This window comes from Halichondria panicea, chromosome 3, assembly GCF_963675165.1.
Source record: "Halichondria panicea chromosome 3, odHalPani1.1, whole genome shotgun sequence".
NCBI lineage: Eukaryota > Metazoa > Porifera > Demospongiae > Suberitida > Halichondriidae > Halichondria > Halichondria panicea.
In genome coordinates this window covers 2,545,479-2,571,972 of record NC_087379.1, presented here as the reverse complement: position 1 = coordinate 2,571,972, position 26,494 = coordinate 2,545,479, and the positions used below count along the sequence as shown (strand labels likewise).

Here is a 26,494-nt window from a genome sequence, read left to right as displayed (position 1 = left end):
CAGAAATAGCAACCAGGCTACGAACAGATTCAAATCGAATGACCGGACTAAATGTTTCGTCGTAATCCAAACCATGTCTTTGCCTTGTGCAACTAGGCGAGCTTTGTATCTTTCAATGTTTCCATCAGCACCAGTTTTCCGTTTAAATACCCATTTGTTACCAACGGGTTTGCAGTCTTTGGGTAACTTGACAAGATCCCAGACGTCATTGGAATGGATTGAATCCATCTCCTTCTGCATTGCCACTTCCCACTTTGTCTTGTCAGAACTTCTGAGAGCATCTGCGACAGTTTCTGGCTCCTTCAGTACAGTGTAGAGTCTTACTCCATAATAGTCAGGGCGTTTGATTTCCCTACTCGACGTCCTTTGAGGTATTTGAGTTTCTGTTTCGACTTCTTCAGTAGAGTCAGCTTCTGTAGAGTCATCTTGTGGTGGTTCCTGGTTTGAGTCTTCTTCAGGTGGGTTTGAGTCTTCTTCCATCTCTTCGGGAAAGCTCTCAACTTGAACGATTTGATTCTCCTCCTGCTCAGGGTCGATTCCTCTTGAGGATTCATTAAAGACAACATCACGACTGTGAATAATTTTTGAGGTGCCCATATCGTACAGACGGTAGCCTTTCCTCTGTTCAGCATAAGCAAGGAAAATGCATTTCTTTGCTTTGGAATCGAGCTTCTTCCGTTGATCCTTGGGCACATGCGAATATGCAACACACCCAAATGCTCTAAGATGCGGGTTTCTTACCAACCCAGGCTTCAAAGGGTGTTTCGTCACCCAAAGTCTTTGTAGGACTTCTGTTGAGGAGATAGGACGCTGTAGATAAAGCTTCAGCCCAGAATTGATGTGGTAGCTTGGAGTCAGCGAGCATAGACCGTACAGCTTCCACAAGGGTCCTATTCATTCTTTCGGAAACGCCATTTTGCTCCGGGGTTTTTGGAATGGTATACTCATGTTTGATTCCTTCGCTTTTCAGGTAGTTTTCAAGCTCAGTAGACATGTACTCCCCTCCATTGTCCGTTCTGAAGGTCTTTACTTTGTGGCCAGACGAATTTTCAGCCAACACTTTCCACCGTTTAAATGTTTCAAACACCTCATGCTTATTTTTCAGCATATAGATCCAGACATAGTGTGTTTTATCATCAATGAAGGTCACGAAGTACTCTGCACCACCAAGTGAGGGCGAGTCGATTTTACCACAGACGTCACTGTGGATGAGACCTAGTGGCTCTTTAGCTCATTCTCGACCAGTTCCAGGAAAAGCACTTCTATGGATTTTCCCACTCACACAAGGTTCACTTCGAAACGTCATAATCAAAACCATTCACCAATCCATCTTTGGCCAGGGTACGTAAGTTTCCTTCACCTAAGTGACCAAATCTCCGATGCCATAAGTTCTCTTTGGCTGGATTGGTAGCAGCATTGACTTGAGGGTTATCCGATAATGGTTCACAATTCCAGTAGTACAGACTTCCTGTCTTAAAAGCCACAGCAATGAGTTCTCATTCTTCATTTAGTATCTGACCTTGCATCTCATCAAACATGACCTCTTTCCCAACCTCTGTAACCTTAATTGGGGCACTTAGCAAGTTGTACGCCAGTTCAGGTACATAGAGAACATCACTTAGTCTTCCAGTTTTGGTCTCTCCGCCAGGTAGTTTCAGTTTGAGTTTAACAACACCTGTACCGACAACTTCCAGTTTACGATCATCTCCTAGTGTGACTTATTGTGGTTGTTGTACACAGTTAAAATCCTCGAATAGTTCCTTCGAATTACATATATGGCAGGTAGCTCCGGAGTCTACAATCCAGTGTTGTGCAGGTTTACTCACATGACTAGTTAGCAATCTTTGTGAGGTTTAAACTTTCTTCTGCCTTTCGTGTTTCCAGATCCCTCGTCCTTAGCACGCTCCAGACAGTTCCTTTGAATGTGTCCAACCTTCTTACAGTAGTGGCACCTTACTGTTTGACTTCGACCTTTAAACTTAGCTGCCATAGCCTTTTCGCTAAACTCAATACTCGATTTGTCTTTCTGCTTCCTCTCGGAATGCAACAACCGTTCGGTAACAACCTCCATCTTGGGAACATCTTCATTCGCTTCAAGAGCAGTAACAAGTGTATTGAACGAATCCGGCAAACTAGCCAACAAATACACCACACGGTCCTCCTCATCTATCGCATCTCCAACAATCGCCAGTTCATTAAACAGTTCTGTCATGGACTTGATGTGATCTTGGACAGTTGCTCCGTCTTTCAGCTGTAGAGAGTGCAGTCTTCATCTCAGAGCCAACTTATTGGCCCATGTCTTCTTTTGAAACTGATTCTGCAATTTCGTACAAACAACAACGGGGTCTTCGGGGTCTCCAATAAGGTAGAGTAGAGAGGGATCCATACCTAGCACTATCGTCGCAAGTGCACGGTCACGTCGAGCTAGGAACTTCGAACGGCGGTCAGCCTCTGCTTCTTCTTCAGGTGCAGTCTCTGTTCCAGCAACTATCCCCCACAGTCCTTCTCGTACTAGAGCCATACGACACTGAACCTTCCACGTTGAGCTCCCTTGAGCGAGACAATAGCGGCAGTCTTCATTTCTGTAGCCATCCTGGGCCCATAACCTGTTGGCGCAGCCAGTCAGTTTATAATAGCGATAGCAACAGAATTTAGAACAACAGCTCAGCTTTAACAAAAAGGAATAAAATGGAGATACTGACAGCACATGGCACAAATCATAAATATATACCTATACGCCTACATACAATCTAGAATGTTCTAGATACTTCCAGTTCAGGTCGTTCGAGCTACGAGTGCTCTTTTCCCACACAAAGGTGGTACGCCAAGCTTCCTTTGCCGACTCATAGACCTGGCCACGGTAGTCAACCACTTAGAGCAGTTCGCCCGCCTGAACATTGGCGCTCGATCCGACATTACCTGGTGGAGGACCTTTGCACACCAATGGAATGGCACTTCCATGCTATACGCCTATAGCCTCCAGCGCCCACAGCTACATGTATACTCGGACGCTTCGGGTTCATGGGGATGCGCAGCTTTGACAGGCCCAGCCAGCTCCAATGGCCCCCAGCCACAGGGGAATGCCACATTTCAGCCAAAGAAATGATTCCGATTGTCATCGCCGCAATACTATGGGGAAAAAATTGGCAGGGCCTATCGGTGCGGTTTCACTCCGACAATTCAGCAGTCGTAGCGCTACTCAATTCGGGCTCTGTTTGCGACAATTCAATGATGCATCTCATGCGTGCTTAACATTTGTGGCTGCATCTTTCAACTTCATTTTCTCGTTGGCACATATTCCGGGGGCAGAGAACGTTCTGGCAGACGCTCTCTCTCGGAACAAGGCTCAATTATTTCTCTCTCTCTCCCCTCAGGCACGGAGACTACCCTCATCAATACCCAAAGCAGTCCTGGAGCTTCTTCTCGGGGAGAAACCGGACTGGACATCACAGGCCTGGATAAGGCTGTGGAATTCTATTTTCACCACGCCCTAGCCCCCTCTACACAACGCACCTACACCTCAGCACAAGCACGGTACCTCTCCTTTTGCACACAATTCGACATCACCCCCTTACCACTCCAAGAAACACATCTCTGCCGATACGTATCTTGGTTGGCCAAAGACAACATTGCACATACCACAGTTAAATCTTATCTCTCGGCACTAAGGCACTTGCAAATAGCTTGCAATTTCCCAGACCCCATGATCTCCACTTTTCCCAAGTTGGAAGGTGTCATCCGGGGCATTAAAATGCAGCAGGCACGCCATAAGACATCCTCCCCAAAACGGCTCCCAATTACCCTAGCCCATCTTCACAAACTACGTTCCTTTTTCGCATCAAAAGGGAACGAGGCAGACTCGTTCATGCTGTGGGCAGCCATATGCACTTGCTTCTTTGGCTTCATGCGATCGGGTGAAATGACCATCCCATCGGAGTCTGCATTCGACCCATCCTCCCACCTATGTTTCAATGACGTGTCAGTGGACAATATTGCTGATCCCCAAGTGGTCAAGGTTTGCCTGAAAGCATCTAAAACAGATCCGTTTCGCCAAGGGGTCGAAATAGTCCTTGGCCGAACCAATAATCCTCTGTGCCCAGTGACAGCGTTGCTGTCATATCTCGCACTCCGAGGTAACCGTCAGGGTTTTCTATTTTTATTTGCGGACGGACGCCCTCTCACCAAGTCTAGATTTGTGTCCCAAGTCCGAGACGCTCTTTCGCGCCTGGGCGTGGACTCCTCTAGGTACGCTGGCCACTCATTTCGGATTGGGGCCGCCACTGCTGCCGGGGCCCACGGTCTCAGCGAACCTGTCATCCAAATGCTGGGCAGATGGAAAAGCTCAGCATACCAACTCTATATTCGCACCAAACTCGCTAGCTATTCAGCAGTTATTAGTACAGAACCCGCACCTTAATTAATGTAACGTACTATGTTTATGTGACGTACCTATATATAATTACTACTTGTGTATTCGTAAATACTCTGTGGACTCAGATAAATTGATTCTTTTTGGAGGGGGCTCGTAATCTAGCTACTCACCTAATTTATTCCCTCGTCCTGGGATTAATGATATTCATTGACCCAAAAATTAACCGCAGGGAATTGCAGCTAATCATATTCATAGACGGCCTCCTCCTACGCTGCTCCACCCCTCCAACTCCCCATAAGGCTGATGGGTAGTTGAGGGTATTACCGCTGATTGACGCTTCGGAGCGTAGCCAACATTAAAGTCTGGTTACACAAAACACGCACCACAGGATGTCATGCATGGGAGGGGAGGCTATAGCCTGACTCAGTGGCTAGTATAATTATACTGACTATCTTAGACTTAGGTTATATAGAGACTATAAATTCCATCCAATGAACTTCGATATCTGTATATACTGCACGATCTATAAATGCATGTGCAACCTATACAAATATTTATGGCCGTGTGTATATAGTATCTATCTATAATTATAATGATGAGCTTTCTGGTTTTATAACTATATATATAGATCTATAATTAAAACAGACCAAAGCACTCGAAACTGTGACTTGTTCTACGTCATTGAATTCTTGAGTCCTATCATACAAGGTATACCGTATATCTTCTAATTTATTGGACAGCAAAAAAAGAAATTGTCCGGGTATAATTGGAACAGATTTTTATAGAGCATGCGAAGTGTCCGGAATAATTAGAACAAGCAAGCAGCTGCATGCGAGCTAGCTAAGTTTAATAATTAATTTGTTACACAGCTTTTTTCAGTAATGTACTCATAAACAGAGAGGTGTCTAAGACACACATAGAACAGTGTGCGACTGAATAGTTGCACTATACTATCTAAAACTAGCTACTCAAACTTGAAAGCTATCTAACTGCAGCACTCTAAGTCTTACTTGCCGTCTATGAATGTAGCTCAACTTTTCAAGGTATTGTCCGGATATTTAGTAATATTAAAGTACTGGAGTGTCCGTTGTATTAGAACAGCGAAAATTGCCCAAAAGAGTGTCCGGGGTAATTAGAAGTGTCCGATAAATTAGAAGATATACGGTACACGGTTTGAATGGGTGTAAAAGGTATATATAATGCATGAGCTCACTTTAAGCATAATTATATTGAAGAGTTAGAGGGATAGGAAACGGTTGGTATCTCGAGTAACATCCGCGCTACGTTGCGGTTTAATCGAGGCCATCACAACAATATCTATTTCTACACTCAGTGCATAATAAACTACAAATAACTGTGCTTAGTCCGTGCAACTCACTTATATTTCAAGGTCTATACCTATTGTAGTAGTCATAACCAGCACGCTTACACATTATATGTTCCAATAGCTCTAAAACAGCCTTGGGAACATATGGTTTTTTACTGGGTGTGGTCAGTCATAGCAAGTAACTACACGTGGCTCATGGACTAAGCGTGTTATATATTGCTGAAGAGATGATGTCTCGAGGAAACACAGCTTTGGGAGTTACCCGGCAAAAATGTGCTTAATAGCCTCGTAACGCGGATAATTTTCTAGGCTCCACTGCAGATTCAATGTAAAATTATCACGTGCACCACTCCGTTTCCTATCCCTCTCAGGGGCATAGCCAGGATTTGAGAGAGGGGGGTGCTTGATGAATGGATTACCAGTGGGGGGTCTGGGGGCACTCCCCCAGAAATTTGTTGTTGTTAAATGCTCTGAGATTGATTCTAACGCAATCTGGCTAAAGAAATGAGAGTACTGCTGCTGCTGCTGCTTTGAGGGTACTGGTGGTTAAGCCACATCTTCATCTGAAGATGTCCTATAAAATGCATTGTTTGAGTTGTGACAATTAAATCATGCAGCTGCTAACCAGGTTCTGCTTGTGAATTAGCAGGACAGGGTGGCAAGCCACTTGCAGTTTTGCAGTGCTGCTCTGTGAACTGGCCTCAACTCAAAGAGTGACATGATGATGATGGTAATAGCTGCTGAACAGTTAGCCTCGATTCCCAGCCGCTTGAACAAGGCGGCCTGGTATACCTTGTATGCGCATGCGTGTACATTACCCCAAAAAGGGGGTAATCCGTGTATTTGTGGATACTGTCATTAACTCGACACTCAGGAAGTTATTCACTCAAGATATACTGATGTATTAAAGAGTCCACCACTCTTCCTAGCTGGCAGCTCTAGCTGTCTGGGAGGCTTTCTTGAACTGTCTCTTTGATAAACAGAGCTAGAAGAAGCAACACTGCTGCAGCATAATTATTCTACTTTGATTGAAAGCTGCCATTGTGGTCACATTGTCATACGTATTATTCCCTTTTGTAACTTTGTCCGTTTTTTTACAATTTGTATGATGAAATTGTTGTCAATTATTTTGCGCATGCGCATACAAGGTATACCAGGCCGCCTTGTTCAAGCGGCCGGGAATCGAGGCTACTGAACAGTCTGCTCAGCCACGTGGCTTTGCGCATGTGCACTGACTGGAATGAATATTTGGAGGTGGAGCTAGATAGTTAGAGGTGGAGTTTTGAGTTCGTAGTACTCGATCTCATATCAGCTAGCTAGCTAGCCTCCCTCGATTCCAGGCCGATAAAAATACGGCCTGGTACCTATTGCAGGGGTGATAGTGCGCATGCGTTAGTTTATTCTCCAAAATCTGGGGAATCCCCTTTTTCTTTCTCTCATCTATTTTCTATCTTTGTACATCAGCTTAGCTCTCTATTGCGTTGTTCCAGAAGGCTTTCACACTAGTCTGAAGCCAGAAGAGGCTCTTATCTACCTCTATGACGGTTGTATGGTCAGGATGTCTTACCTTGGATCTGTACAGGCTATGGGAAGTGTATGGTGCCTCAAACTGCTACTTGCGAAGACAACCCGGCTATAGGACCATCTTAGACGTAGATGAGAGCCTCTTCTGTCTTAAAACTAGTGTTCAAGCCTTCTAGACCAACACAATAGACGGCATAAGCCACAGCTTTACAGAGCTCAGTCATAGAGATAAAGTATTACGGAACATATTCTTAGTAAACTGACTAATTTCCTGTGTAATTTACTAAGGTTTTACGTTCGTAGTACGATTACCCATATTCTGGGTAATTTGAAGCGCATGCGCACTATCACCCCTGCAATAGGTACCAGGCCGTATTTTAATGCGGCCTGGAATCGAGGCTACTAGCTAGCTAGCCTTGTTCAAGCGGCCTGGAATCGGGGCTACTAGCTAGCTAGCTTAGCTAGTTAATTAATAGTAAAAGGAACTTGTGGAGCAGAGTCTGAGGCCAGAGAGGGGGGTGCTGGAGCACCCTCTGCACCCCTCCGGCCTCTGGCTACGCCACTGCCTCTAACTCTTAAGCTACTAGAAAATTATTGAACTGTTGAAATTATGGTCCTTTAAAGAACAACACATGCATCACTACAGTAACTGTAGTCGTTATATAGTGGCCATAATTTATTATACTGCATGTGTATAGCCTTATGTGTGTATACTCACTGAGCTTCTGAGGTGGATGTGCATGGTGGACAGTGTCCCAAACACCTTATTCTCACGCGTACATGGCATATCGGCTAAGTTATATGCAGAATCTTGTGAAGTTAATTTTACGCAAAATTATATAAACACCAAAGTTACACCTTATTCGGCGAAGAATGATATACAAGATTATAAAGATCTACCGGTATACATTCTCATGTATGACTTGTGTATAACAACTCAGTGTTAATTGGAATTTGCATGTATGAAATTAGACTCCAGCGGGTGGCAGGGTTAATTGTATCGATATCTATAGCTATCAGGTTACTGTCAACAGTTCGTTTTTACTATAAAATTATCTATAACTATATTATATCAGGTTACTGTCAATAGTTCATTACATTATATATAGAAACGCTCTGTGGAAACATGCAGCCATGGCATGTGTATAGACAAACAAGCAGACATCATCATGGTGATGTAGGGGAGTACCATGCAGCTGGGGAATTAACCCACACACTTGCTGACGTAAATGCATGCACACACGGTGTTTACCTTATCTCATGATCATTATAGGCCAGCATGTGATTATTAACCCGAGGCGCGTGGGCGGACACGGGTTATAGTAGTCGTTTGGTTTGTTACCCGAGGCGCGTGGGCGGCCACGGGTATAGTAGTCTGTTGGTTTGTTACCCGAGGCGCGCGTGGGCGGCCACGGGTATAGTAGTATGTTGGTCTGTTTGTTACCCGAGGCGCGTGGGCGGCCACGGGTATAGTAGTCTGTTGGTTTGTTTGTTTGTTTGTTTGTTTGTGATTGGCTTTTCTACTCACCTGGATGTCACAGCACTGCGTTTACAGCATGGATAGCCTTCACACAACAATATCTTGATTTAAATAGTGGCAGATTTTGATATTAAAGCTTCTTTGTCAAGCAAAAGCTAAGAAGCTTGTGACTAGGTCTGCTTACCTGGATGTTCTAGCACTGCGTTTACAGCATGAGTAGCCTCCACACAACAAGTTAGTACTTTTGATAGTGGCAGCTTTCGGTGTTAAAGCTCCTTTGTCTAATAAAAGCGAGCAAAATGTAGCTTGAACAGAACTTGCACATGCGTTACTTATAACTGAAGTGATCCTGTACCAAGAACGATGGAACAGGGTCACTAAAGTAGAAAGCTGTATATACCAGGAACATGGAACACTAAAGTAGAAGCTTGAATTATAGCTCCTGCTGCTGACTGGGATCCTACTCCATGCAGAACCTGGAGCCATACTTCTCTGAGACTCCAGGCTTCTTTACTGTGATCCTAATCCACAGTGCATATATCTATAGTACCACTACCTGTTCTCAAATGTTTCAGCATGCCTCCAGTCTGGTTTAGTTTTATTGCTCCTGAGTTGCTGTGCAAGTCATACATGATAACAACATCACTATATGCACTGCATTATATTTCTGGTTTCTTTATAATCATGTCACCAGCCGAGGGTTTGCACTTTAGTGCTCTAGTTTGTTTGTTTGTTTGTTTGTTTGTTTGTCACAGGTATATCTACTCACCTGGATGCCACAGCGCTGCGTTTACAGCATAGATAGCCTTCACACAACAATATCTTGATTTAAATAGTGGCAGATTTTGATGTTAAAGCTTCATTGTCGAGCAAAAGCTAAGAAGCTTGAACTTGCACGTTGGCAGCTAGCTAGCTACACGTGGCCTTGATTACGTAGTTGCAGCTGAAGTGATCCTTACCAAATATAATTATAGTAGAAAGCTAAAATTGTGACTGGTTGTTGGCTGACTCTGGATCCTATACTCCGGCCTGGCAGGAGCCATACCATCTAAGCTCCAGGCTTCTTTGCTGTCATCCCTGTCCACAGTGCATGTCTAATGTGACATGTACCACTCAATGTTTCAGCATGCCTCCAAGTCTGGTTTAGTTTTATTGCTCTTGAGTTGCTGTGCTAGTCATACATGCTACATGCACTGCATTATCACTCTTCTGGTTTCTTTATTATCATGTCACCAGCCGAGGGTTTGCACTTTAGTGCTCTAGTTTGTTTGTTTGTTTGTTTGTCTGTTTGTCACGAGTATATCTACTCACCTGGATGCCATAGCGCTGCGTTTGCAGCATAGGTAGCCTTCACATAACAATATCTTGGTTTAAATAGTGGCAGATTTTGATGTTAAAGCTTCTTTGTCGAGCAAAAGCTAAGAAGCTTAAATAAGCTTGTGACTAGGTCTGCTTACCTGGATGTTCTAGCACTGCGTTTACAGCATGAGTAGCCTCCACACAACAAGTTAGTACTTTTGATAGTGGCAGCTTTCGGTGTTAAAGCTTCTTTGTCTAATAAAAGCGAGCAAAATGTAGCTTGAACATAACTTGCACATGCGTTACTTATAACTGAAGTGATCCTGTACCAAGAACGATGGAACAGGGTCACTAAAGTAGAAAGCTGTATTATACCAGGAACAATGGAACAGGGTCACTAAAGTAGAAGCTTAAATTATAGCTCCTGCTGCTGACTGGGATCCTACTCCATGCAGAGCCTGGAGCCATACTTCTCTGAGACTCCAGGCTTCTTTACTGTGATCCTAATCCACAGTGCATATATCTATAGTACCACTACCTGTTCTCAAATGTTTCAGCATGCCTCCAGTCTGGTTTAGTTTTATTGCTCCTGAGTTGCTGTGCAAGTCATACATGATAACAACATCACTATAATTATGCACTGCATTATATTTTTAGTTTCTTTATAATCATGTCACCAGCCGAGGGTTTGCACTTTAGTGCTCTAGTTTGTTTGTTACCCGAGGCGCGCGTGGGCGGCCACGGGTATAGTAGTCTGTTGGTTTGTTTGTTTGTTTGTCTGTTTGTCACGAGTATATCTACTCACCTGGATGCCATAGCGCTGCGTTTGCAGCATAGGTAGCCTTCACAGAACAATATCTTGATTTAAATAGTGGCAGATTTTGATGTTAAAGCTTCTTTGTCGAGCAAAAGCTAAGAAGCTTGAATAAGCTTGTGACTAGGTCTGCTTACCTGGATGTTCTAGCACTGCGTTTACAGCATGAGTAGCCTCCACACAACAAGTTAGTACTTTTGATAGTGGCAGCTTTCGGTGTTAAAGCTTCTTTGTCTAATAAAAGCGAGCAAAATGTAGCTTGAACAGAACTTGCACATGCGTTACTTATAACTGAAGTGATCCTGTACCAAGAACGATGGAACAGGGTCACTAAAGTAGAAAGCTGTATATACCAGGAACATACACTAAAGTAGAAGCTTGAATTATAGCTCCTGCTGCTGACTGGGATCCTACTCCATGCAGAACCTGGAGCCATACTTCTCTGAGACTCCAGGCTTCTTTACTGTGATCCTAATCCACAGTGCATATATCTATAGTACTCAAATGTTTCAGCATGCCTCCAGTCTGGTTTAGTTTTATTGCTCCTGAGTTGCTGTGCAAGTCATGCATGATGATGATAACAACATCACTATATGCACTGCATTATATCAGTCTTCTGGTTTCTTTATAATCATGTCACCAGCCGAGGGTTTGCACTTTAGTGCTCTAGTTACATCAGGATTAATTCTGACCATACATATAATTATACCATTGCATGGGCACATACTATACACACACAAAGAACATTGTATAACAATATTTCGCATGCTTTCGCCCAACAGAAACGACATTACCACTCAAAAGATGTACAAGGATGAAAGTTTGGAGTCAGATACAGATGAAAAAAGGGCTAGCTTAAATTGCTTACTCAAAAAGTACATTAGAAAAAAAAATTTATTATAGTGGAACCCGTCTATAACGGACACCTTTGGGGAACAATGTTTTGGCCTTTTTACAGAGGTGGCCTTTGTTGGGAGGTTGTTTTTTGTACACAAACTGTTCATTTGGGACCTGGGTAACTGGCCGTTATATAGCAGCTGCATGGCCTTTATCGGAGGTGGTTGTTAACAGATGGTTCCACTGTATTATTTTTTAATCAGATTCATAATTTTTTAATTGCGTTTTATTATTAGCGCGTACTTAATTTAGCGGTAATTACAAATTCGCTAAAATTAGTACCCGTTTATAATCGTAACAATAAGGTACACTAACAGAAAATTCCTTGTTACACTTAATTTATAACTAACCTTGTGTGCATGTGCATGGTGATGTATATTATTATAGGCATATACAATTGCAAGTTTTATATACTAAGCTCACAAGTGTTTCAATTCACTTTTACAGTTTAAAGCAAAATTGCCTTACATGTCCATGCACAAGTTATAAATGCGCATGTAACAAGGAATTTCATGGTTTTTCTGTCAGCATAATTATAGCGCTACTCAATCTCCTGTCTGTATACACGCAACAGTATACCAAATGAATATCAATTTCCATTAAACTAAACATACTCCCACAAGCAGTTATAGAGTGAGAAATAGGATCACAGAGCCAACCACTATACCAACCAAACGATCAACAAAGGTTGACTGTATCGATATCTATGGTTACTGTCAACAGTTCATTTACATTATATCGATATCTATACCTATCAGGTTACTGTCAGTAGTTCATTAGAAGCTCTCTGGGGAATCAGCCATGGCACGCGGCGCCACGTGGTATATTAGTCGCGGTCTAGTCAGTATGTCTGTCTGTCTGTCTGTCTGTCTGTATGTGTATTTTAAGTCTACTCACTAGATGTGATATAGCACTGTGTTCGTACCATAGATATAGCCTCAACATAACAAGGTAGTAGTTTGCAGATTTTGGTAAATCTTCATTGTCGAATAAATGCGAGCAAAAGCTTAGAAGCTAAAAAGCTCGAACCTAGATGTACAAGAGGCTTTGACTCGAGACTGTAGACTCACTAAACCTCAAATTAACGCCGAGGGTTTGCATTTCAGTGCTCTACAGTTTGTTCTTATTTGTACATTCATTTTAGCTAAAGCACCTTGATCACCATTAGTAAGAATGTTTGGGAATCTGAATACGAAAAAATGTGCGTAAATAACATTGCATCTTGATTTTTTTCATGCGCCTTTTCTTTTTTGAACATCTCTTATAACAATGAACAAGGTTGTAATACGTAGTCCTATATGTAACGACAAACACAACAACAATAATCGCATAGAATATCATGACAGCAAGAAGGAGGGTTGTGAATGAGAATGTGAAATGAGTGCACAAAAATGGACCAAGAATTTTATTCGAACATCTATAACACAGTTTAACAAGTGGAATAGTTGTAATAAGAACCAAATGAGTAAATCATAGATGAGTATTATAATAATTATTGTGATGCTAATTTCTTAAATTTGCTTTCTGCATTAGAGCCGGCAATGAAAAAAAGACCATTAGTGAACGCTCGCCTTTCGTATATGTGCGAAAAGGGAGAAATTTGATCACTCTTATAAAGACTACAAGAAGGCAAAAATGGCAATGGTCTTTTTTTTGGTAACATCGTTCTGTAATATGGCAATTATTTTTATCATCTGTATAACCAGAAACAATTTTTTGGGCACTTCAAAACAATGTCGGAAAAGGAAGAGAATGTAGAAAACGAAGTGCCCAATAAAAATTGTATGCGCTAGTGAGTTTGAGTGTTTCATGTACATTCTCATTTCTATTGTTGGCTCTCCATCATTAATTTGTTGTTTATGTTTTTGAACTCGATTGTTTTACTTTGCGCTATAATTATAATTATAGGCAAACAGTTTCACACACTGTACCATGGACATTTGTAATTCACAAAATCTGGACCCACACTAATACATGCAGAAAGCCGTGGTAATGATAAAAAATGAGAAGAGAAGAGTTGACTGCATTCACGAGGGAGAACTCAAACTCAGCATGAACTCCCTGCATGCATTAGCCTCGATCCCAGGCCGATCCGTCTCTAATTGAACGCTAGGTCGCCTCCTCGGCCTGGTATTGATTGTATCTGGGCGTGTATCTGGGCATGTGCTGTGGTTGCTGTGGTTGCTCAGGTATTCGCTAAAAAAGAGCGAATACCTGAGCAAGGTGGAGCGAATAGAACACTAATAGTGTATGTAAGCATACTTACTCCGTAAAATCACCGTTAAATCACAAAGAACTCCGTGTCATAGGTCTATTCTTTGCAAGTTTAGTTTGTCATAGATATAGGCTTAGCTAGCTAGAGTGTGAGGAGCTGTCTTGTGCGAAGGAAGAAGGAGCATCACTCTTGTGAAAGAACAGACCTAGGTTCTCAAGTTTCTGCTATCAGTGGCTACCTTTGATTGACTACACAATTTAATACAAGCGCTTGATTAGACCATTGATTGCCAGATACACTTGGTAGAGTCTATCCTCAGACTCTGGCCATCGATCTCTTGCATACTATGCTCAGGGTGTCCACAAGTGGCTGGGCCTGGGATGTATTGTCAAGGTGAGCGATATAAATCAATAATACCTTTTCATCATTGGAAATTGTACACTATAGCCTATAGCCCAATCCTTGGTATCTGGATCAAGATATGACATTACGGCACTGGCACTGGTGTTGTGTTAGCCTCCTTCACCGGCCTTCAAGGAAGTGCGGCCTGGGATCGTGGCTAGTTTGTGTGGACCATCACTGTGAGTTACAAAATGTATAGTGGAATGGTGAATTTAAGTTCATACTAATTTGTATACAGGAGCAAAATGGAACCTTCCCCTCCAACCCCCGTCGTACTCCTCCTAGCTGATGGGTGTGAACTCATTGAAAGAGGATGCCCCAGTGCCACTCGTGTCCTTCCCAAGGGTCCGATCTGATAGAACTACCTGCACTAAAACTACTGACGTGGAATGGCTCTTTCAACACTTGTGGTTGCTATCCTGACCAGTGACGTCAGGATTCTACTGTCTCTTGATGCACTGTGAACACACAATCTTTGTTATGCCACCTGAAGGCTTAGCAGGCAGGGGCGTAGCCAGACTTTTGAGACAGGGGTTTCTGCAGAAAAATCAGCGGCGCGATAGCGCCGCGAAATTTTTTGGCCACGCCCACTTCCGGTGTCATAGGATAGAACCTCCGGGCGACAGTTTCTCCCCCGGAGCCTGCGGTCTTAGGACAATGCCTCCCCCCCCCGGTGGTTTCGTCCTAGGACAGAATCCCCGCCCCCAGGATATATCATCCGAGTACATGTACCCGTACCCTGTCAAAACCTGTCAAGGCTATAGTATAAGAGTACGTGCGAGTGCATGAGAAATGTATAGACTGTTAGCAATCAGAATGGCTACTCAACAAGAGTATGAGGACATACTGCTGTACAAGACTGCTGCCAGCAATGCTGGCCACAAGAAATACAGAGACGGGCTTTCCACTAATGACAAGAGAAGTATAAGAGACAAAGTCAAGTTCAAAGATATGCTCTGCAGCAACAATGCTTATACCTGCTTGAGAAGGACAGCACTGGCATGCATAGAATGAGAAGAGTTGTGGTGAAGCAAGAGGAGAAAAGCAGGATACTAAACATGTGCCACGATGGACTGGATGGAATGCATTTTGGGAGAGACAAGACCTATGGAAAGGTATATTTATCATCATATCTTATAAAGTATAATTATATCTGTTTCATGCATGTAGGTTGCTCAGGATTTCTACTGGAAAGGCCTACATGCTGACGTCATACAGCTCTGCAAGCACTGCGACAAATGCCAACGAACGAATCACCAACTGCAGAAGCCCAGAGCAGAACTACATCCCATCCCTGTGACAAAGGTCTGGTACAGAGTTGGTATTGACTTAGTAGGACCTCTACCTGAAACAAGCTCTGGAAACAAGTACATTATCACGCTCTCAGACTATTTCTAAGTGGCCTGAGGCTGCCCCACTCCCATCAAAATCAGCAGAAGGTGTAGCAAAATTTCTGTTTGACACATTTTGCAGGTATGGGTGGCCAAAAGTGATTCAATCAGACCAAGGAAGAGAGTTTGTCAACGAAATCAACACCCGACTTTTTCAGTTGACTGACATACAGCACTGCGTATCAAGTGCTTACCACCCACAAACAAATGGCCTTGATGAACGCTTCAACCAGACTCTAGTGAACACTCTCAAGAAGGTAATCGATTCTAGTACTGATGACTGGGATCAGCATCTCTCTGCTGCTGTTTATGCCTATCGCATATCAAAACAGGTAAAATTTTAATTATTATATCATGCATGCTTTTATTTTTTGATTGTAGGCGTCATCAAAGTACACACCCTTTTTCTTAATGTTCAATCGCCACCTGCGGAAAGCTGTTACTTTTGATATGGATCAACAAGATGGTGCCGACGCTATAGAAGATAGAGGAGATGCTGACCAATTGAGTGGAGAGGAGACTGAAAATGAAGAAGACGGAGAAGACATGGATGGAATTCTCCGAAGGTTGATGGAAATTCGTGATCGCTGTCACCTCAATGCCAAGGAGAACATTGCTGCTGCATGCACAGCAAAAACAGAAGCAGCAGTATGACAACAAGCATAACTCTTTGAAGGTATTATTTTATATAGCAAACTTTAGCTTAATTTTTACCATTTTTGTCGTAGAGTTATCCAGTTGGCAGCAGTGTCATGCTAAAGAATATGGCCAATTCTCATCGAATGGGAGGGAAAGTGGACTGCACCTGGAAAGGTCCATATAACGCTTTCCCCAAGTACTGAGCTCCAGATAGCACAAGTGTATAGCCCATTAATTCAATGCAATGGGCTCTGTGGTGGCTCTCCAGCAGCAAGAGGGTGCTAACAACTGCGGACTATTTAGCATTGCTGCTGCAATCACGCTGCTATGAACGATAATGTGGATTCTCTAGTGTTTGATGAGGCCAAAATGAGAGCACATCTCATTAAGTGCTTTGAGAAGGGAAAACTCTCACGGTTCCCTCGCACAAAGAAAGCGATGCCCAAAAGACCAACACCACAAACCATTGCCATTACAATATACTGCATGTGCAAGAGACCGGACTCTTTTGAGGATATGGTCATGTGTGACAAATTTAGTGAGTAGTATCACTATCGCTGTGCCAAAATTCGCAATGAACCAGTAGGTAATTGGTTTTGTTCTGGTTGTATCGATTTGTGCACTTTTGGTTATATTTATATTGTACTTCTTTCTCTTGCATTGTATTTATTGAGTATTGAGATCTATAACATAATAGATACAGCATCTATTGCATCTAGTCTATGGCTGTTTACTTCGTAGCCTAGACTAGTCTTCTCAGATTACCTGTGGACTGACTTTCACCTGCACCGCAGAATGGGGGAGCTCTGGTCCTGGGGTAGGAGCTTTTGTCCTAGGACAGAAACTCCGGGGGGAGGAAATATCCTAAGGACGGAACCCCCCCCGGAGCTACTGTCCTGGGGGAGGCCGTGTCCTGTGACACCGGTACCACACCCTCTTGATTGGGGCACACCTACTGTTATTGACTATTGTTCATGACTTTTTTATATGTTTGTGAGAAGCTAGCTAGCTATAGACGTAACATACTAGGCATGCAGGTGCCAATTGTGTATTGCTAGTCTAGCTGAGCAACAATTAAATGTCATTTACCTGAGAGGTTTCATGTGGCTGAGATTGTTCTAAACTTGTACACTTCCTGAATAAAGTTGTGCTTAGAGCTGAGTCTGAGAATACTGGAGCATTCAGGATTGATACTAGATCTAGAACTTAAGTCTTGGTCTTCTTTGTTTGAGGTAGCTAGCTAGCTGAGACTAACTAGCTGAGACAAAGCCAAAGTGAAACGCTTCACAGTGCTGCTCTGATTATTGATTTGCAGCCACATGTGAAAAGATGGGCAGGGCTGCATGATTTCAATTATAGGGAGCCCTGCCCAATTTTCTCAGCAGCTCCTGGGGGGGTTTCTGGGCAACCAGGAAACAATGGTAGCTACGCCCCTGGCAGGCATATCCAACGCAGTATTTATTAAGTCTTTCTGGAAGCTCTTGTTTGAGATCTTCGCTTCTAAACATCTGCATTTATTATGGACGCAGTACTGCTGTGCACAGTATTAATTTCTAGTGTCATTATATCATTATATCGCTGTATTTTTAGCCAACTGTGATAAACTGAAGATTTTACAGTACATAGCTGATACTTACCAGTTTCCGGTCACGCCCAGATACAATCAATACCAGGCCAAGGAGGCGACCTAGCGTTCAATTAGAGATGGATCGGCCTGGGATCGAGGCTATGCATGCATTGGAAGGAAAGAGCTATAATCAACTTTAACACAGCCTTGTTTGATTACTATATACTTCACGTCAGGCTATAAAACATGTGCCTCTACCAGCATGAATTAATTATCCCTGCACTATCTATACCAACAAATAACAGTACATGTGACTACATCATGCATATAAAGGAAAGCTGAAACTGAAAGCATGCAAGCGCCCGATTTTTAGCCTTGCAGCGCCGAAATTTGATTGACCGGAAGCCACACCTCTTATTAAAGACGTCATAATTAACTTATCTGCCAAGTTGGGCGTGGCTGAACGTTTATTATGCCTCGAGGCGTAGCCGCACGAGGGCAACGGTAAAGCTGACTGTGTGTGTGTGTCTGTGTGTCTGTTCCTAGCCTCGTTCCCAGGCCTTACTTTTTCTTGCTGTTGTCACTGTTCATCCATAAACATAAGAAAGACATAGTGAGGCAGCAAATAAAGAAATGGGCGTACAGTTAAGAAAACGTAAGGCCTGGTTTGGGAAATCGCGTGATCCACAAGGATTTTTATGAACGTGGGCGATATGTAGCCCACAATCGTGACGTAAGGTATTCTCCCACGCATTCCGAGTAAGACTGACTGTACTGCACTGAGACAACCACCAAGCTGTGCTGCAAGTCAGATCAGAGAACCAGCGTGGCCAGCTCTGGTGGCAGTAGCTACCTGCTATATGATAATGATGACTAAGCTATTCTACTATAGCATGTAGAAAGACACAAGAAAAGGTAATAGTGATAGAATCTAAACACACAATCTAGACTAGTAGATCATCTAGCTAAGCCTAAGGTATAGCTAGCTATAGTGCTTGCAAACTTCCAGTTCCAAGTCCATGTCCAGCTTGCAGCAGGCAAAGTTTTACTAGTCGTAGACCTCTGCGTGGGCAGTCCAACATCTCTAGCTCAGTATGCCCACGCTCATTTTCACCCTTCTACCACCCTTCTACCCTCACGCGACTTCCCGATACAGGCTCTCCTTTTTCCTAACTTTACGTCTATTTCTTTCTTTATTCCTCCAATTAATACCGTATTTTATCTCATTGAACAAATAATACAGTATTTTATCTTATTGAACGATTGTGATAAAGAACAGAAAAAGGAGAGCCTGTGTAGAGGCTATCTGTTCCAGCTGTAACTGCTCAACGGTTGCAATGCGACGAAAACTAACAGCTTCTATAGGCTTCTAGCCACGTTCTCTTGGATTTTGATTCGTGGATTAGCAAACTAAAGCTTCTTTCTCGAGTTATGGCTAGTTTGACTCACATTGAAGGCTGTTGCAGTCTCTTCAGAATCTTTCATAGCATCATCTGTCCGCACAAACTTTCTATTCAACATATGAGTTAGCCTTGCACTAAAGCGCTAGCTTTTTGTTAGCTACAAGACTCAGAAAATACCTGTTAAAACAGCTAGCTAGCAGTAGCCATTTGTGAAATTGATCTCTTTGGACACACCCTTTAATTATTCCTATGGATGTAATGCGCATGCGCGCTCATTCCCCAGATCCAGAATCATATTTTTCTTGAGGGCCTGGTAAGCCACAAAACACTACTATAGATAACAATATGCATGTACACAAGTCTTTTCTTCTTAAATATTATAATTATACACTGCATGAACTACAGATCCAATTTTATTCTTTCTTGAGGTCCTGGTATTAGAGCCACATAATACAACAATAGATGCATGTAATAAGTCTTTTCTTCTCAGTGACTTTATATAGATAAGCTAACTTTATGAAATAATTATGCACTTCCGCTTATAATTAATTGAAAACAAAATCTTCTTCTTTGTTGCTTCCTAGATCCTTGAGGTCCTGGTATAAGCAGCCACAAAACACAACAATGATACCATAATTATACAATTGCAAGTCAGTTTTAGACAGATTATTTTATACACTTTTTCCTCTTCTATACTTTCTCTTCTATACTTTTGAGCGAAAGCAAATCATGGCGAGAGGCATTAGCACAGCGCCAGCTTGAACACTAGTTTGCATAGAGAAGCTGGCCACGATCACAAAAGAGAACTAGTTTATAGATTTAATTAAGCCAGAATAGCTCACAGTTTAGAGACTGAATCGTTTTCCTTGCCTATACTAGCTAGCTAACAGCCTAACTGCAGCAAGATCTGGAAGAGAAGGGGTGCTCAGCTGGATAATCAGATACATTTCTCTGTGATTTGTATACTTGACTCAGGCTGGTTGGGGGTGCTCGAGCACCCCTAGCACCCCCCCTGCTATCATAAACTCTTGCTACCACTGAATCTGTTAACAGTGTTATACTATAAAAGGGACCGTTTCATTTTGACCTCTAAGATGAAAGGTCTATTTTTGCAAAACGCACCTCTATACTTTTTACTGCTAATTTTGGCAATAATCACCTCCCATACTTTTGGGCCTATTGCGCTTGTCCATAATTAGATGGTTGTGGTCAAGGCTTGAGTTGTAGTATAATCTATATACAACAATTGTACTGCATGTGGTCAGTTCTGTATATGGTGACCTTTCGGTGAAGTTTCCCACCACCCACTCAACTGTCAAATCATTGCTTTTATAGTGACACACTCATGTAGCAAGAATTTGTGGTTCCTGTTGTGTTACTCTAGACAGCATATGCATGGTTTCGATGCAGACAATAATTCCAGCCAACAAAAACAGAGCAAAACTACCAAATTATTCGTATCTATGCAGCAAGTGGTTTCTATGCTGGTTTCTCATATGCATGCAGCAAACGGTTTTCAAGGCTATAGTTATGGCAATTTGTGTCACAAGCTATTTATGCCATGCAGCTAGGTACTACAGTAGATTGTGGTCAAGGGCCTTTTATTTATAGATCATGTACTATCAAGGGCGTATGAAGAGAAGAGGGCATGCAACTCACAATGTAAACTGCGTATGCGTCAAAAAACTGATGAGTCAGCAGGATATGCTATATTTAGCGGGTTGTTATAAAACAGGGAATGCATGAGAAATGAAGAAATGAGAAATGAGGAAATGAGGAAATGAGGAAATATGAAATGAGGAAATGAAGAAATGAGAACGAGAAATGAGCTGTTAGGCAGACTGAGAGCATATCTATCGGCAGAGCAAGTCTGAAGACGAAGCTAACATCTACTGAGCTATATGTAGGTACGTACCCAGGGGCAGATCCAGAGGTAGTTCGTTGGGTTCGTACGAACTACCCTTCCACTAAGTTGATACTTTATATTACACCTGGCTAGCTAGCTTACTGTCATGACAATAGGGTACAAAGTTCTCTCTGCATAATGTGAGGGTGGGGCTGGTACTCTCTGCATAATATGAGGGTGGGGCTGGCTATATTGACTCATCCAGCCATGGTCGCAGTGATAATTGAGCCTGGCCATGAATCCTAACAAAAGGTCTAGATTGCAACCCTCCATTGACTCCTGGTTAAAGTTTCAGGTAAGGGAAAGTTCATGGCACTGCATACTGAATGATAGACACTGTATAGATTAATTATAATTGCTATAATAATTATATTGACTAATATAATAATCTAGATGATCTACAGCCAGTCTCCTCTTCAAGAGAACCACCAGCCACCACCGTCTCTTCTCCAGTCATCAACGTCTCTCCTCCAGCCACCACCGTCTCTCCTCCAGTCACAACCATCTCTCCTCCAGTCACAACTATCTCTCCACTGGAACCACCAGCCACCTCCATCACCCCTCCATGTTCATCGAAGCAAGCAACGAGATCTTCCGCTGAGGATCAGCCAATGGAGCTCTCCTGAAAGAGAAGAAAGTGCAATCACTATCCCAGAGCATGAGAATGGCTTTGCCTTGTGTTCTTTCAGATATTATATAATTTATGTTTTTGTATAATGTTTTTGTTGAAGGGAATGTGGTTAATTAATGGGCGTGGCATGTAAAAGGGGGCGTGGTCAGCCAAAAATTTCGGCGCTACACGCCGAGTGACACTTCTTCTTGTCCACGCTTCGCGCGGCCAAGAAGTAAGAACCCCCCTTCCCTAAATCCTGGATCCGCCCCTGCGTACCTCCTGGTGCTGACAAGTCTCCTGGTGCTCTGCCACCATACAGAACTTATGTTCCTCTGGTGCACGGTGTGACACTCTCTACCTCTGTCTACTTGTGTGCCATGTACGACTGGCATGGTTCAGACATCAGATCTACCTACGTAACGGTACTTACATGTACTGTCCTACAGTCCCACAGTCTCAAACAATTTACCTGTGCGTGGCTATACTGGCAATACATTCACTGATTTCACAATCCGGTGGGCAAGTGATAGTCAATGGACTGGACTCAATGTCAACATCTACATGTAAGTAACAGCAAAGAAACCTCCAAAACTGTTTGTCAAACCAAGCAAATTCTAATGATCTGCCAGTCCTGTCGTAAAGCTGCAGGAAGTAATGACATTAGTACACTGTACTGGTATCATATCCAATCTCGCTACAGGGTGAAGAAAGCAATTCCCATTACCATTCTCACAAGCAATGCCTAGTGAAAGCTGATGCTACCTTTAATGAAGAAAGCTCACTGTGCCATCTGAAGCGATGGTAAAATTTAATTCTTACAATGTGTCCGACAACCTACATGTACTGCAGGGGCGGATCCAGGATTTAAGGAAGGGGGGTTCTTATATAGTACTTCTTGTCCGCGCAAAGCGCCGAAATTTTTGTGACCACGCCCCTTTTAAAGTACCACGCCCACTAGTTAACCCGCATGTTCTCCCTCATGATTTATAAACACAGGAGAGATGGTTGTGACTGGAGGAGAGATAGTAGTGGTCCCCAGTGGAAAGACAGACGGTGGTGGCTGGTGAAGAGGAGACTTGGCTATAGACTTGTAGAACTTGACCATCAATATATTAATGATTATAGCAATTATACATGTAAGTATGCAGTGTCATTCAAAATGCAGTGTCATGCACTCTCCCTTACCTCTTCTTACACCAGGAGTCAAGGATTCATGGCTAGATATAATAATATTATCGCTTGACCACGGTGCAAATCAATGTGGCTGCAGTAGCCAGCCCCACCCTCTTGTTATGTAGAGCGAACCAGCCCCACCCTTTTATTATGCAAAGAGAACCAGCCCCACCCTTTTATTAAGCAGAGAGGACGTACTTTGTACGACTTTGTCACGACAGTACAGTTAGCTAGCTAGTAGCCTCGATTCAAGGCCGATTAAAATATATTTTAATCGGCCTGGAATCGAGGCTAGCTAGCTAGCTAATATATACTAGCTGGAAGGGTAGTTCGTACGAACCCAACGAACTACCTCTGGATCCGCCCCTGTACTGTGTGGAGGTGCCACTATAATTATATATTTGATAACTAAATACTTAGTCACCTAGCTTAATTCTTGGCTGATATCAGTCATTACTTTTGTCCATCTATATGTATATATAATAATTATTATTATAACAATGTCATAATTATTGTGATGAAAATTAATGCCATGGTGATGATTGTAAACATATATATATTATTTTTCTTATTTCTTCATTTCCTCATTTCCTATTTCTTATTTCCTCATTTCTTATTTCTCATTTCCCATTCCCTGTTTTATAACAACCCTCTTCTAGTGGGCGGTTGGCTTTGGCCCAACCGCCCACTAGAAGAGGTTGGTCACGATTAATTAAGATTCACGTGAGCTTATGTTTTCTATGTAAAAACTCCAACTCATCCAAGCTGCTGAGTCAGCATATTTTATCTACTTTCTTCCACTAGCTTGTTTATCTCTCTTGTATAACATGTCCTGTTAGTTTATGAGTCGTAGTAGTTTAACACTATGATTGCTATACCTGCTACATCAAGACAGGAGTCAAAGAAACCAAGGATTTGAGGCAACAACTCAAAGTTTGTGGTTTCTGGCTTGTTGCTTCTAGTACGACTATGCTACTCACTTTCTAGTGTCACTGAGCATTGTTAGCATCATTTACTACTAGTATAGAGAGCTACAATCATCTGCAGTATGTTAGCTAGCTAGCTTAGCTAGAATAGCTACTTTCTCTGTAAGTTTCCGTATTCTTCACTGTGCACGCACAAAAACGGTGCACGTGCAATGCTATTTTAGATATAAGACCCCGCCCATTTGTTTTCTGATAGATAGTAGTTGCATGCGGTCATTGCCCTCTTCTCTTCATACGCCCTTGGTACTATGTATTTAGTGTAATAGCGTGCATCACTGCCCCAACTGTGTCATTGCATGCATTCTAGTCAGTGGGAGCTGAACTTGTTAGGCCACCGTGACTGATCGAGCGGCTTATGTCTGCCTACCCTCTCAACGAGCAACCATGCACAATGTGTCGGATTGCATGGTATTGCAACATAATTATAATTATCAGCAACCTCATGTTGTTTTAATAATAAGATCCACATTGTTACACTGTACCTAGATCAGATTCATCATGATCAGATTATATTTGTAGTATAGGGAATTCCCCTGGTACTGTCCCCCTGAAACCTGTTTATAAAACCGATCTAACAGCATAGATACACATAATTATTGCTGCCAAAAAAAAAGATGGTGTCTAAGGGACTATTAGTAGCTTTTCTGCTCTTGCTGAAAATAGATGACATTACTGGGCTTGTCTTCACAATTTGTGGTGCTAAAGAAATAGACGACTGTCGATGCTACTCTAGTCTTGTCAGTACAGCTATTTCTGATGACAGAAATCATTACAATATGCAAAAATCATTTTTTCCCCCCAACAAAGCTAATCCAGTGGTTGTCGAAATTACATATAATTTCTCACTGAATGCTTCTCCAGATGACCCACACGTAAACAAAACCGAAACATGGATGTGGACAGAATCGACATTCTATCTTCTGCAACCCATTGAGACTCTTCAGTTCACATCTCTACTCTTCACTGACAGCCAACTGCGAAAAGTATACCTGACTCTCTATTTGCCACCTAGCTGCTACAAAGAAGATGATGCGGAAAGGGATGAAAGGATGCAGCTATTTACTTAGCCTCGATCCCAGGCCGAGTTTTCGCTTTTATAACGGTTAGGCGAACAACTGGGCCTGGTACTAGTTGTCTGCGCATGCGTCAAATTTTCATTGTATATTTGTGGTCGGCAAAAATATTTAATAAATCAATAATAGAAATTTGTACACAGAAAATGCACAGAGTGAGTACACAAAAGATGCACATAGGGAGCTGCTTCACAAAGGCCTGGGGAGTTGCCAGTTGTGCTGCAGCACAATTACAGTGACCCAGGGCAACTTCAGGATGATTGAATGCCTTCAAATTACGTTTCAAAAAGATTTAGCAGGCTGCTGGACTTCTCTGATTCTAGGCCCCAACTCGTAACTCATTACTTGAGAAAACGTAGATTCTCTTGATGTCTCTGAGCTACCCAGCAACGCTCGAATGAGCAGGTCATACTCCAGTCCTGTGTCTGTGAGTATAGGACAATATTAAAAGAAACCAAAGACGGTTAAACCCTTACCTCAAACTGTCCAGTCTCGTCCGTTAGTATAGCCAAGAGGAGCACTGTTGGGATAGCTGGATATTAGCCATTGCTCCTGTACAGAGAAGTAGACATTTTAAATACGTGTAGATCTATACATATTAAATTTCTCGGTTATAGTGTCATTGTCGACGAGCTGATGATGGCAGCACCAAGTTCTCTAGCTCACACTCTTCACTTGATCCACCATATTAATGATGAAACTATAGTCTACCTACATTCTTGCCAAACATGAACAAGACTTGATAGCATAGCCTAGCCGGCCATAGGGCCCACACAAAAATATCTGACCTTAACAAGCTTGACAAAGCTTTATACCTCTTCCCTTGTTGTTCAGTCTTCAGAATAAGCTTCAGAGAAGAGAGAAGCTTCAGCTAAGAGCCATTCCAATCGATTCCAATAATGATAAAACGGGAACTGACTTCTAGTACACGATAGTACACGAATATAAATGTCACCAAAGTGAACGAGAATATCCATTCGTCAGAATCTGACGAACGACTGACGCATGCGCAGACAACTAGTACCAGGCCCAGTTGTTCGCCTAACCGTTATAAAAGCGAAAACTCGGCCTGGGATCGAGGCTACTATTTACTCAAAGGGTGAGATTTATACTTACCTTAAGGTGCTGCTAGCTGTTTAGCTCATTTTGCAAATTCTGCTTGCTAAAGTTGTGAAATTAATGTTATTCATAATGTTTATAATTACTTGCAAGTGGTTTTAATGAGGGCAATTCCAATTATCTGTGAGTACAAATTTTTGCGATTTTACTCTCATTCGCAGCAGGAGCACATTACAGAAGGAGCGTCTAACTGTGCATGGGTTCGGAAATCGCATCTCCTCGATCGTGCATGTGCTTTCCTAAACGCCGCATTGAAAAGTGTGTTAGTATATAATTTATACTGTGTACATAAAT

The 26,494-nt window shown here is 42.5% G+C and overlaps 1 protein-coding gene and 3 long non-coding RNA genes across 4 annotated transcripts; 3 read left to right on the top strand and 1 right to left on the bottom strand.

The window, feature by feature from the left end:
• Positions 1–3,131: 3,131 nt before the first annotated feature.
• On the top strand, positions 3,132–4,417 carry LOC135333111 (uncharacterized). The gene is made up of 2 exons (XM_064528033.1): positions 3,132–3,159; positions 3,375–4,417. Exons 1-2 carry the CDS (start codon positions 3,132–3,134, stop codon positions 4,415–4,417), a joined length of 1,071 nt encoding a protein of 356 aa, XP_064384103.1.
• Positions 4,418–13,785: 9,368 nt separating this feature from the next.
• LOC135333542 (uncharacterized) lies at positions 13,786–14,829 on the top strand. Its single transcript, XR_010393968.1, has 3 exons — positions 13,786–14,321; positions 14,376–14,509; positions 14,569–14,829. It is a non-coding gene; the product is annotated as an uncharacterized LOC135333542 (long non-coding RNA).
• Positions 14,830–15,757: 928 nt separating this feature from the next.
• On the top strand, positions 15,758–16,999 carry LOC135334420 (uncharacterized). The gene is made up of 3 exons (XR_010394274.1): positions 15,758–16,053; positions 16,103–16,397; positions 16,450–16,999. It is a non-coding gene; the product is annotated as an uncharacterized LOC135334420 (long non-coding RNA).
• Positions 17,000–25,191: 8,192 nt separating this feature from the next.
• On the bottom strand, positions 25,192–26,166 carry LOC135332822 (uncharacterized). Its single transcript, XR_010393644.1, has 2 exons — positions 25,558–26,166; positions 25,192–25,506 (listed from the first exon to the last, which is right to left on the bottom strand). It is a non-coding gene; the product is annotated as an uncharacterized LOC135332822 (long non-coding RNA).
• Between the last annotated feature and the right edge of the window lie 328 nt (positions 26,167–26,494).

Coding starts and splice junctions, on each gene's coding strand:
- LOC135333111 (XM_064528033.1), top strand. CDS start 3,132: ATGGGGAAAAAATTGGCAGGGCCTATCG. Junction 3,160..3,374: donor AAAATTGGCAGGGCCTATCG/GTGCGGTTTCAC, acceptor CTCTCCCCTCAG/GCACGGAGACTACCCTCATC.